General features: G+C 33.8%; 1 protein-coding gene across 2 annotated transcripts in view; it reads right to left on the bottom strand.

Moving 5' to 3' along the window:
- Positions 1-291: 291 nt before the first annotated feature.
- LOC108691908 (carbonic anhydrase-related protein 10) overlaps positions 292-13,425 on the bottom strand; it is a 166,477-nt gene continuing 153,343 nt past the window's right edge. Inside the window, exons 7-10 of one of the 2 annotated variants that reach the window (XM_018199862.1) lie at positions 3,290-3,444; positions 2,912-3,037; positions 719-767; positions 292-632 (exon numbers count right to left, since the gene is read on the bottom strand). In XM_018199862.1, coding sequence (XP_018055351.1) covers positions 568-632; positions 719-767; positions 2,912-3,037; positions 3,290-3,444 — 395 coding nt within the window. In that variant the 3' untranslated portion in view covers positions 292-567. The remainder of the gene's footprint in view (positions 633-718; positions 768-2,911; positions 3,038-3,289; positions 3,445-13,425) is intronic. The other variant, XM_018199863.1, reaches the window with a different exon arrangement.

The following is a 13,425-nucleotide window of genomic DNA, read 5'->3' as shown; positions in this document are numbered from 1 at the left end:
ATATAATCATCATAATTTATAATAACACGTATTATTTTAAGTAGCGCCCATCCTTGATAACTTGTTATAAGAGTCTTCAATGCGTAAACTTACAAACAGCATTAAACGAAAATCTGTATCCCAACAAGACACTTAAAGCTTCTTTGATCACTCGTATTACGAGAATTACGTTAGTGCTGTAGCAACACGCAACTTTGTCCTCACTACTCCGGAGAATGAAACAAAATTTGATTGATGTGGCAAACTTATCTATAAATTATATATAATTATATAATTTGCAGATAATTATGTACATGTAACTTCTGCATAACATAGTAGATTACAATACAACATTTTGTGTCCATTTTGAGAATAAAGGGTATTCTCATTTCGCGTCGGCTTACTTATTCAAAAATTTACGTTCTATCTTTTTTTCACACAGCCACGACACAATTTCTTCATTCTCCCGTTAGAAATTATAGCTTTTTCCATCAGCATCCTTCTTTCTCCTTCGCACCACATGTGAACTTATTTCGTTTTATTCCTTTAAAGAAAAGTCCTCTCTTGTGGTCCTGCCGCGGGATGGCCTCAGACTACGTTGTGCGATAGGGATCCGTCGTCCCGCCACGTGTTGGCTGGAAGGAAAAAGTCATCTTTTCAAATTCTCATCGAGACGATCCCTTCGCGGTGAAGCACGAAGTTTAGGGGCTCCTGGAGCCTGGCTAACATCGTGTGTTACCTCTATAATGCATGTCCTGCGCCATCGACGGGCACTTGGCGTTTCCCCGCTGCCGGAATAACACAGAAAGTGCATTTAAGTTGCAGCTCCGTGAGAAATACTGGCGAGATTGATTCTTTTATGATCACTCAAGGTATTTTTAGCAAGGATATCTTCTGCTGATAAATTTTCAATAAACGTATAAATAGTACAAAAAATCGAATTGAACGTTAAAAATCATATCCATCTACTTAAATGCTATGAATAATCTGACTAGATATTTCGATTTCGGCGAGATAGAACAATCGTCTCGATTTTAGTAAAAAATAATAAAAAAGTCCAGCTGAAAAATGAATTTTGCCAAATAGTAAAATCATAGAATATGTATTATCGCTTCCAAGAAGTACTACAACAGTTTCCTCGAATAAATTTCTTTTGCAATAAACAAAGTATGGACAGTGGAAAAAACTTTATGATTTTTTAAAATTATGTTAACAAAAATTAATTTTGATTTCAGTTGCCAAGAATTTTATACGTTTTTAAGAATTTTCTTTCTTTATTAATTTAATTTAATTTAATAAATATTTAATTTAAAATATATTTAATTTAAAAAAAAGATTATCCCGCTTGATTTTAAACTCAAGATTATAAGTCAAAAGTTATGCTGTCACTGTTCTTACTCTACAGCCACGGTGTGGCTGTAGTTAACTAATTTACAATAATATAAATATCTCTTTATAAAGTAAGCAACTTGATTTGGAATAACTTAAATTTTTATTAGAAAAGAAGGGATTATTATGCATTCATAATGTTTTACCTAATCAGTAAGCGTCTTTTAAAAAGAACCCAGAATTGTTAATTGAAAATTTTTAGTCCTTGCATACTTCTTGTGAGTGCCATTAATTATATTTGTCAGTCTTAAAATATAATTCGAAGCTGGAATGGTAATATCACAAATTAAATTACCAAGCAATTTAATATTATTGATGTACGAAAAGAATTGTTTTGCTAAAATATCTAAAAATTTAGCTAGATAATTATTGAAATTAATTTCTGAAAATAATTTTATTGGATCATAAAAAATTTATATGAAACGCTTAAATATTGATGCCAAGAAAAAGTTTTAACATTTTTTAACCTGTTTAAGTATTCTACATAATTATTTTGATGGTCCAAACAAAAATTTCAGATCTGTATCTAGTTAAATTTTCAGATACTCCGACAAAATTATTTTTTCCGTGTGCTAAATAAACATTTTTAAAACCCTGTATAATAATTTATTACGAAAAATATTACCTCGGGATTCGAACCCAAATCTCTTAAATTCCGAGCATCTTATCAATTCGACCGATGTGAAAATATTAATCGCAATAATCAATATACAGAAAGAATGTCTTTAGAATTCAAGAGAATCAGGTAATAAATAATTTACTGAGTTTTAAAGAGCTTTATTATCAATAATATTAAATTACTTGGCATTTTGACAATTTGTAATATTACTTTCAGTTTCAGTCAGAAGTGTGTTTCCAGACCAACAAATAAATCAGTATACAGTTTGCTTGAAATTGTATAATAAATTCACAAAAAAATATTATTAAATACAGTGATAATTTGCCTTGACCAAATATGGTATTTTTCACTCATTTAATTTTCACTCATTTAAATCATCGATTTTCACTTATGATTGCTATTTATTCATACAATCTTTTCTCCTCCCTCAATTAATAAAGTTATTCCACTTTAGATTCGAAAATATCTGATCACATTCTAATTCCATAACTGTGCTAATAAAATATAATTTGTAGTTTATTTTTAATAAAATAATCCCGAAAAGAGAATGTATATTTTAAAAGAGAATAAATATTTTAAAAATTTATTAATATAATACAGAGTATAAGGTGCTACAATTTCAAACGTGATACAATTCTAAATGCTAAAAGAAATTTGCATTCTCAAGATTCAAGTTTATTTTTCTCCCTATTTGATATTCTTTAATATTTTTCACACAATGAGATCAGGTTATCAAACTTAAATCTGAAATATTAATTTCAAATCATATTCATTGAGAATTGTATCATGTTGAAAAGTGTACCAGTATATTTTAGTTTACTAATATTATTATTTACTAGATTTACCCTAATGTGCCAATTACCCTGAATGACACTACATTCTTCGCGGGAAATATCGAATGATATAATCGCAGCGTAACATTACCTTGGCAAAATCGATATTTGTTCGCACGGTTCTATAATGAAGACCCTGCAGCGGTCTGGAATTGTTACCGAGAGGCGCTTTCGGCGTGGTGGAGGGTCCCTGCATTAATTTCCTCAGGGCGTACAGCTAATAACAGAAACAATGCGCTGTATAGAAGAGACAGGATCTGTTGATTGATCCAACGTTATTGATAAAACTATCTCGGTGCCGCCCTACTGCGTCGGCTATTACCTTCGATGATTCGATTATAGTGAGACACGCGAGCTTCCACGAATCAGAATTGGAATTTAAAAAGAAGAGACGAAAGAAAATAAAAATATATATGCCAGAAGAAATCCGACGGGGGAAAATCGACTGACCGAAGAGATCGATGTTTACCTCTCGGGCCGTGATGTAGATTGGTTTGTTGAGGATCAGCCAGACCGCCGTTTCCCAACAACCGGGATGCGTTGTACTGCCCTCGTAAGTCATGTAACCGGTGGTGTCCGGTAGAAGGCTTTTCAGAGACAGGTAGCGCACGGGTGCGGTGTCCCCTAAAATATAAATTATTAATAAGATTTATTTAGTCAAAGCCACTTTCGATAGGATTTAATGATCTTGCCTCTCGCGAACAAAGTTTCATCTCAATTATTTTACAATATATAAATATTTCAGATAACCGAATAAATAATTATAATATTGATTAATAGCGAATTTCGCTCGATGTAATTTCCGAGAATTTCAACAATACTAGGATAAATCGAGCAGGATCAGTCAGTGATACTTTTAATGCAGAAAGGATTTTCGAGCATTAGACGGTCTTAAAAGTTTAATTAGATCCTTTGATAAGAGATCATGAAACAGAAGTACGTGCAAGATTAAGGAACGGGATTGAAAAGTAAGAGATTCCGAGACGTGTGTTAACGCACATTACAAAATTTTAAACTTGCTGATAAGCGATACTGGAATAAGGCTATGATCCATTTATACTGTTAAACTCATAATGTTAAATTATATCTAATTATATACCTTATATATTTTGAATTACTTTTCATCATTTCTACAGGTTGCCACTGCTCTTATTCAATACATTGATAATTTAATTAAAATAATACATAAACAATTTAATTTTAAAAAATGTATTAAATTTGGTTCAAATTTAGTTTGTTATTTACTAAGAATACATGAACGTTATTTAAAATGAGCAACTTAAATCTAAACTTAGAAATGGATTGATTTACATTGAAATTAAAAATAACAAAATGTTATTTAATTCAAGGGGTTACCATCGCTCCTTTAATATTTAACAGTGTTGCACTCTATTAAATTCATAATGGCAAATTATACCCAATTATATTCAATTTGAATTATTTTTCGTAATTTCTATAGATCGCCATTGTTCCTATTCAATATATCATTAATTTAACTATTTTAACTAAAACAATAGTGTAAAACAATTTTACAACAATTGATTTACATTTTGATACACACGGAAGTTAAAAATAACAAAATGTTATTTTTAACAAACGATTGGATTACCATTGTTCCTTTGATATCTAACAGACTAACTGTGATGCTTTAAATGCTTTGAACATTCCTTTGATTGGGTCAATTAATAAAACTCTTTTTTCTGATTGGCCAATTAAATGCTTCGAAACATTTCTAGCGTTAAGTGGACTGTACTCTACATGATACTCCCGAATTATAGATTACGTGGAATGTCTGATAATCAGAATACTCTGAGAAATAGTTGATGTATCAGTTGTTATATAGAAACAGAATTCAATTCATTTAATGAATTATTTCGCGAACTGTTCTGTTTTTTTACAAGCATTTTTCTGCCTTTTGATATTCAACTCCTGTATACCGCGAGATTCAGCAAACGAAAATCGTTTCAGCAGCTGCACGTGGCGCGACGTTCCTATAAATTCAACGATTATCCGAGCGCGCAGCGATTCTCATACTTTTACCGATAACAGGCGTATGTGGATTACGGAGGATCGTAAAGCGTAAAAGTCTCAAATCTCTCGCTCTAAGGCTTCCTGACGGCAAATCGGTGTCGCGATACTCAACGACGAGCCATTTTCGTGAAACACACGCGAATATGGCGAACGATGAGGCGAGCAAAATTACTAGCGATTCGTTTTGCAATCTCGCTTTTGAACTTTTGGCACTCCGGCAGACGAGGCAGATTGGAAAAACGACAATGAAGCTAAAAAAAAAACAAGGGAAAAAGAAGCCGGCGATGATTGACGCTGCGCAAACATACATAAATCGTGCACAAAACGTGGCCATGTATTCGCCTTACGTATTCAAGTACAATCTGCACTTTCAATCTCCCGTACACATACGTATGAAAGTGTTAAGGTACTGAATGTAATTATGTAACTGTTGTAATAGTTACATTTTGTAAAAATGGAGAAAATAATGTCTAGTTAAATTGACGAGAAAAATACATTTATTTACACATTGCAAAAACTCTTTCATATTTTGACACATGTTTAAAAAATTTATTATAAGGTGCATAAGTAAAGAATATTATGAGAAGAATAAAATCTTTCGTTCCGCCAGATAGTTATATTATTGAGAAAGAAACCTCGCAAAGTGTCAAATTTTCATGAAATTATATTTCATTTATTTATATAAGATATGAGTATATAAAATTTCATTAAAATCAGAATTTACAGAGGTTTCTGTGTAAGTAATAGAAAAATACGAATCATTATACAAACGTAATAGCAATAACAGTAGGTTTGCTCAATCTTTGAGACAAATAGAGGACTCTGTTATTCATCCATTTCTATCAATATCACATTATTTATTATTTGTTTATCAATATCATTTATTAATATTATTTATTATTTATTATTATGTTATGGGTTAGCTCACTATTGTTGCAGCAAGCCTTTCAATTAATATTATAACTTGAACAAAAAGAATCTAGAAAGAAATTTAACTTTCTTTCGTATAGAAGTAGTTGATTCTAAACTCTTATTGTTACTAATAGATTTTCTGCCTTCGTCTGAGACATCTTAAAATTATTATGTAATGTGAATGTTATCCATTTTGTCACAGAAATAATGCACTTGAACAATAATACCTACTGTCGCAGTAATAACACCCGCGTTAATTCTATACATTTAGGGAGTTATAATTTCAAACGTGGTCGGTCATAAGTGTATCATATAACCTGGTAAATAGTAGAATTACAAGAACAAACAATGTGCAACTCGCTTGTAAACCGTCACTGTGCAAATATCTGCGTCTCATGCAGAATAGTGTATACGTAATGCATTATGCATTGTGCACTGTCCAATGTTACGCACTTTCCATCGATAACAAAGCATTGTATAAAGCTGTCATTCATAATTCAAATATTACTATTACGTTTAAATAATAAATCGTACTGTTCTTCATTTTATTTAATTATAAATACCTACTTTCAAATCACTATTTTCATTAAAATAGAAATATTTTAACAATAGTGTGTCAAGCTAAGAAATATAACTGAGAGAATTAATACAAAAAGTAACTTTTTAACTTTAAGAGCACGAAAGTTTATTTTTAAAATCTTATAGCTTTTCCTTAAATAAAATTTGTTATAATTCATTATTTTATTATATTTCTTTGCCACAAAATATATAACACTCTTTCCCGTAAAAATTAATAATATTTTTATGTACTGAGCGATAAAAACAAAATGCATGCGAAAAAATTGAGGATAAAAAATGAGATTAATAAAGCAAAAATATTAATATGTAATTACGATTTAATTAGACATTTAGACACGACTATACCCGATTTGAGTGGATGGAGTGGAACGTGCGAAATGAATTTTGGAGACCATTCAGCCATTCGAGATACAGCCTTGGTCAAAAATATCAAGCATCTATATTTTTTTATTTACTTAAAATTCTTTTATCTGCATTGTTTCCTATTGGTGATTATGTATAATGACATTTTACTTAAGTAAGTTTTTAAAGTATAAAAGAAATAAAAGGAAATTTCTGGAAATAAAAGATAATTTGCAGCAAATACATTGAGAGAAAAAATTTGAGGTGAGATATTTGTTGACTACTATAATAATATTACTATAATAATGATTATTATTGTTACAATGTAATAGTAACTACATATATCATTACTAACACTGTAGCAGTAATAATCCTAACTACAGTAACAAGTAATTCTAGTTACAAATGACAAAAATTTTTCTTAGTGTGTCATAAATCAATTTTTGAGCTAAAGCTTTAAATAATGATCTATAAGTATACCTAATATTTTTGGCCAAGGCTGTATGTGTCGACGGAATTTGCTCTTGAAGAGAGCGAGCGATGGGTTTCGAGTATATATACGGTAGAATGCACCCCGTCTGTAACCGCCAAACGTCCAGAAGTGATTTGTATCTTTCCTACGTAACGCGCGTGGGGCGAAATCCAGCGTAAAAGGTCATCATTTCAGAATGTGCGGCGAAAATAAATCTTTCGCTCGGAACAGTGCGCGCGCTCACGCCGGGAATCGTATTTATTTGAAGATACCTATGTTGCTGCGCAGTTTCATCATGAGAATCTTCGATTCGAACGTCCCTTCCCTTCCCATCCTATGCAACATCTCTTATATCGATTGGCGAGAATTAATCTTGCCAAGTTAATCGTTCAATTAAGAACTCATTAGCGTTCTTTGGAAAAAATAATAGATAAACTGTAGTACGGTATCTCACTGTGTATGTATTTTGAATGTACATAAGATTACCCGAATCTTGTTCGTGGACAAGATGAAAATCCGACTTGAGCCATTTGTACACACATCCGCGCACTAGTTTATCTACAAATAAAGGGATACATATAATCCATGATAGCATGGTCCTATATAGCTAACGTCTAAACACGGACTTCGTGTATATTGCGTCTATTTCTCGCATCGAGTCCATGACGCCACTTTCATCATCGTCGTCGTCGTCGTCGTCGTCGTCGTCGTCGTTGGGAACCTTCGCTCATAAATGGACATAATCTACCTTTTACTTGTATTACGTGGAATATAGTTAAATTTATACAAACGCATTTAGATATCAAAAGAGTAATAATAATCTAATGCCTCAAGTTAAATAACGTTTTATTTTTAACTTTCTGTTAAAATATACAATCAATTCATTTCTGTAGTTAGTTTCAAAGTAAACAACGTCCATTTTAACGTATGCATTTAATAAATAATAAATATGAGGCAAATGTAACACATTTTTCAGTTAAATTATTTAACTGCATTATTTTAAATTAATTAATGACATATTGAGGAGCAGTAGCGACCTACAGAAATAATTAAAAATAACTCGAACTGAATATAATTATAAATTTAACAATGTATGGAGATATATATATATATATATATGTACATATATATATATATATACACATAATAATAATGTATTTGCTATATTTGTTTTTAATTGTTAAAATGTTAGATGTTTATGTTGCATAAAGATTATTATTTTGCATAATGTTTGTATTACATTCTCTATGCCAAACTATTCTTAAATCAACCATAATATGCTCACATATGATCAAATCAAGACATCTTTGAAGCAAGATTACAATATTTTTGCTTGTATATAAGCATGTATGATTGATTTAAGAATAGTCTTTTTTTTGTAATAGATCCATTTTGTATTAAATTAAAAGATTTGGATAAATGGACCATCTGGGACACATAGAATGTGTTTTTGACACAAATTTTTCAACTATGTAATTAATATATTTACTATATGTATTTGTTTTGTAATCGGAATATAACTGTAAAGAAACTGTCAAATGCGAATGATTGGATCAAAGGGGTTAAAGTATCAGTCGTGAGCACAATGGTTGACGAATTTGATAGTTGATGTATAGAGCAAGTCGCTTTGCAGCACAACGGAAACACTTTAAGTGCATCTAACCATCCTAACGAGTCCGTTTGAAGTAGTAACGTAACGCAACGACGATTTCGTCTCTAAGATGACGAAAACCCGTCGGTAGTAACCGCGACAAGGAAGCAAGCGCTTCATCAAAATGTCGCTCTATATACGGCCGTCTATTTCTCGTATTGAGTCCGTGACATTAAAGATGGGCGAACGCGTTCTCGCAAATGGCAGATCCGGCACAAGGGAGCTGCCGTTTTGCCTCGTACAGAGAACGATCCTTCACCCCCCGAGCGCCCGCGCCGGCTTCCGATGCATCCCTCGTTCCTCCTACCCTCTCTACAGTCGTTTCCTCTTTCGTGCAGAGATATTCTTAGAACGCCGACATTCAGGAACTCCGAGCGCAAAAAGTAAGAAGCCGTCAAGTTCTTCTTGAGGAGGACGTCAAGTCGTAGACCACCCCATGTTACTCCCTGTTTGCCATTTGGCGTTATCTTTCCACGTCGACATGTATCGGCCGTGTCTCACGCTCATGCGTATGCGTTTTATTTTCATCGTCACGTCCTGATTTCATCTCCCTCTCTCCGACGAACGAGGTCAGCATACAAGGCATTGGATGGGGGATAAATGGAGCTTGAGAAGAAGCAAGGAGAAAGAAATCCGGCGAGATGACAAGTAATAATAACGGGGCGCCGAAGAACGAGGAAATATCCACTGCTTCGTATTGCAACAACGAGGCGAGACGGAGAAGGACCGGGATGGACGGGCGAGAGTGGAAAGGGTCCTCCTGGTGATTAATGAAATGCATTAACTCCTTCCCCGGGAAAGCGAGAAGAGCGAGCCTGAGAAAAGACCGCCGGCTACGAGATCGCTTCGCCGCGCTTCGAGCGTCTGCGGGAGCTGCTGCTATTGATACGTTCGCGCACACAAGCGCGATTAAACGAGGCAAAACGCAGTTGTATTATGCATTGTGGAGAACTGCACTGTAAGGAGAGCAGAGATCTATCGAGTCCCGAAATTATCGCGTTTTCCTGCATTCTCGTTTTGACAAAAATTGAAGTGGATTTTTCCAGAGAGATTTGATAAAAGCTGCATCGTCGCGACTTTTTTTAGAATTTGACTCCTTCGACATAAATTTTTGCCTCATAAATTTTTGATAAATCGAATTTCCGCGATAAAAATCACCTGAAACTAATCTTTTGAAGATCTTCGCTTTGTCGAAATAAACTCTCGCGTGTATATCTATCTAATCAAATGTGGGCAAACAGAAACACATCTCGCTCATATCAGTAATTTGTATTTCTCGTAAACAACGTGTGCGTGTAACCGGTTGAAATAATTCGTTTTCTTGTTTTCTTTTCGAGAGAAACATTCTTCGCTAGTCGCGTCGCAATTTACTGGACGCCTCGTATAATAACACAGAGTCTCTCTTTTCTCATGTGGAAAAAACAACGATTTTTGGCGATGAAAAGCGATACAACACGTCCTTTAATAATTCATGGTCGACGCAAATCCGTGCCGACGCACCATTATCTGCTATCGAACGGGCCACCCCGAGCCGTGGCCGGTCGCAGATATTTCCGTGGAGGGTCACACGCATAACACGCGGCCGGTTCGTTGCGTGGAAGTCGAGTATCGTCGGGCATAACGTGAGGTGCTCTTAGGAAAATTGACCGTGCCTAATGGCGTCTGCACACACCGGCGGAATAATGATGATGACAGCAGCGATAATCCCAACATAAGAACATCTTCGACGCACGTCATGAGCATATAGACTCGTACATGTATCCTGTATACACACATATGTGTGTGTGTGTGTGTGTGTGTGTGTGTGTATGTGTGTGTGTGTATTGTTTGATACATGAGACACTCGTCGATTTCGCTTCGTCCATTAAGGTCGCCGCTCGATGTCTCGAAACGAGATTCCTGTTTGCCGAGTGAATAATTCTCGGTTTGGTATCGGCCAAGCTCTCCAGCAGTTTATTCTGTCTTATATCATCCTGACCGAGGGAGCGAGGGCAGAGACGAAACGATCATTTTGCTGTTTATTCTCAATTAGTGCGCCAACTCGGCACAAATGCACGACTATATATAGGATTTAATAAAAGTCATATAAATATTTAAGTAATTAAAAATAAATGAAGGCACATGAATTTAACGACTTTTGAATTAAGATATGTGATAGTTGAGTTGCAAGCTCATTACTGAATTGAACATTACATTGAAAAAGAATATGGTTGAAGAAATTAGAAATTTGATACATTCAATGTATCTATCAAAAAATGGACGAATCAGAATTCTTATCAGAATTATCAAATAAGTATGATTAATTTTCTTTTATTTTTACCAGAATTGTTGATCGAATAATTCTTTTCTATTAAATTAAATAAAATACTCAATTATTAAAATAAAAAAATTCTGTTTTTCTCCATTTATTTGTATTTTTTATAACGGGTGAGAATATTTTCCCTACAAACACAATTTTTTTTTATTGAATACTTATTATTTATTATTATTTACGCACGCAGAACCGGTAACTTGAATCTAAATATTTTCTGCATATTTATTCATAACTATACTCTCGAATCGATTTGAAGGCAAGGTAAGCATCATAGTATATGTAGCAGTTCCGATATGTTTTGAGAGCTTTACGGAGATGCGCAGCAACTTATCAATAAATAATAACATCTATATAAAACCACGCTACACCGCGCCGGTCAATGTACATGACATTATCGTAACATTATTTTGTAATGTATGCCGCTATAAAATATGTCATATTTAATAGCTTATCAATTAAACATTGCGATACGTGTAGGCATCTGTGAGTATCAATTATAATCCAGAAGATATGACGTTAATACGCAATGCGATTTTAATATAACTAGTTCATTTTTACAAAAATCACTTCACAACATTTACTTCGCTCGCTTACTGTATTAAATTGTATTAAATAAATATTAAAATATTTTTTTAATACAGTTGATGTAATAAGACAAATGTAGCATTCTTCTGGATGCGCTGTTGGAAAGTGCATTTGATCTTAAATTTGTTTACCTGCAGACAAAAACTACACTGAAAAAATATTTAGTCTTATCATAACGTTTATTTATTTTTTTTTTTTTCAAGAATAATGTACACTTAAAATAAAATATGAAATTTTGTGAAGGTAAGACGGAAAATTTTAATGCAATCTAGTACAAAAACAAAAAACAAATTTATGATTACACCTATGGAAAATGCGTTTGGAGGCATCAAATTTGATTGGCTGTTTCTAATATTGCTACTGCCATTACTGCACAATGTTACACTACTTTTCTTACATCATAATATAGTCGACGTTCTCTTATTCGTGGGAGTTATATATATACAATATATGATCATGTGTGTATATGTGTCAAAGTTATGTATTCAAAAACTGTAAACAAAAAAGCCGCAAATACAGAATCCACGAATAATATGAAATAGTTAAATGTATGGTAGTATATAATATGGTAGTATATAATGTTCCAAGAAAAATTTACTTAAACAAAAAATCTAAGAAAGACACCATTATTTTCATTTGTAATGTAGTAGTATGTATGATATATTGTGTTTATTATATCAATATCACATGCATAAATTTTCGAGTACTTTTCTCTTATACTAAAGTTTCTAGCTCTTTTCTAAACACGCAGTATTCGTTCGTGTAATTTCTAGAGCGGACTAAATTGTTTTAACGTATAAAGTATAAAACTTTTATATAAAGCAGGTGTTACGAATCCAAACGTTGATGAACGTGTTGGTACGATGCCAAAAGCTGATAATAAAACTAAATTTCCAACTTTTTTGTTTTTTATATGAAATCGTGCAATTCGCACGATTATTGTCTATATTTTAAGTATAAAAAAAAATTTATAATTTTGTGTAATCAATAAAAAAATGCACTTGTTGGAAAAAAGACAGCAATAATCAAAATGCAATCGTGTGGAATGATTTATATCTGCGAATATTGAAATATCTATCGCAAATAAAGAAATGTAGTCACAAATATGTCGACCACGAATAGCAAATCCGCGGATAATAGGAGTGTCGACTGTATATCAAAGCCTATTTTTTTCGAGAATCACGTGGTGTCAAATAATATTTAAAATCACCTTTTTCGATATTTTCGAGTCGACAAAGCTTGTATCCGCGGTTGCCCTCGCTGCGAGCGGGAAAAAAAAACCGAAAAAGGATGATTGCTCTTTCGGTGTAGAGTGAGAGGATGGTCTGTCACCGTGATAAATTCACCACCTCCAATCCTCGTAGCCATGGAAAATATTTCTATCGACTAGGGAGATCGCGCGTAGGGTAGAGACACGGGAGAAGCGAAAGAGAAGAAGAAAAATAGAGAAAGAAACGCAACGTTGGCCCGCGGCGCGACGCGACGGGGCCACATCGAAGGGGGATGCAACCCCCAAAAGATAGAAACGCATTGGGTGAAAGATACCTCGCGCCTCCCGACGGCCGGATCCGCAAACTGGTTTCTGGCATTTCGTTATATGGCGAAACGCCACGTCTGGAGGGTCGGTAGCGAAGGATGGGTGAGATAGTCGAGAGATAGAAAAGGGCGGTTTTGCTACCCTGCCGTATTGCGACGTTGTGTATATGATTGTGCAACTGT

Source organism: Atta colombica, unplaced genomic scaffold (genome assembly GCF_001594045.1).
Source record: "Atta colombica isolate Treedump-2 unplaced genomic scaffold, Acol1.0 scaffold55, whole genome shotgun sequence".
Lineage (NCBI taxonomy): Eukaryota > Metazoa > Arthropoda > Insecta > Hymenoptera > Formicidae > Atta > Atta colombica.
Note: the sequence above shows the minus strand (reverse complement) of the source record. Positions and strands in the feature narration are given on the sequence as shown.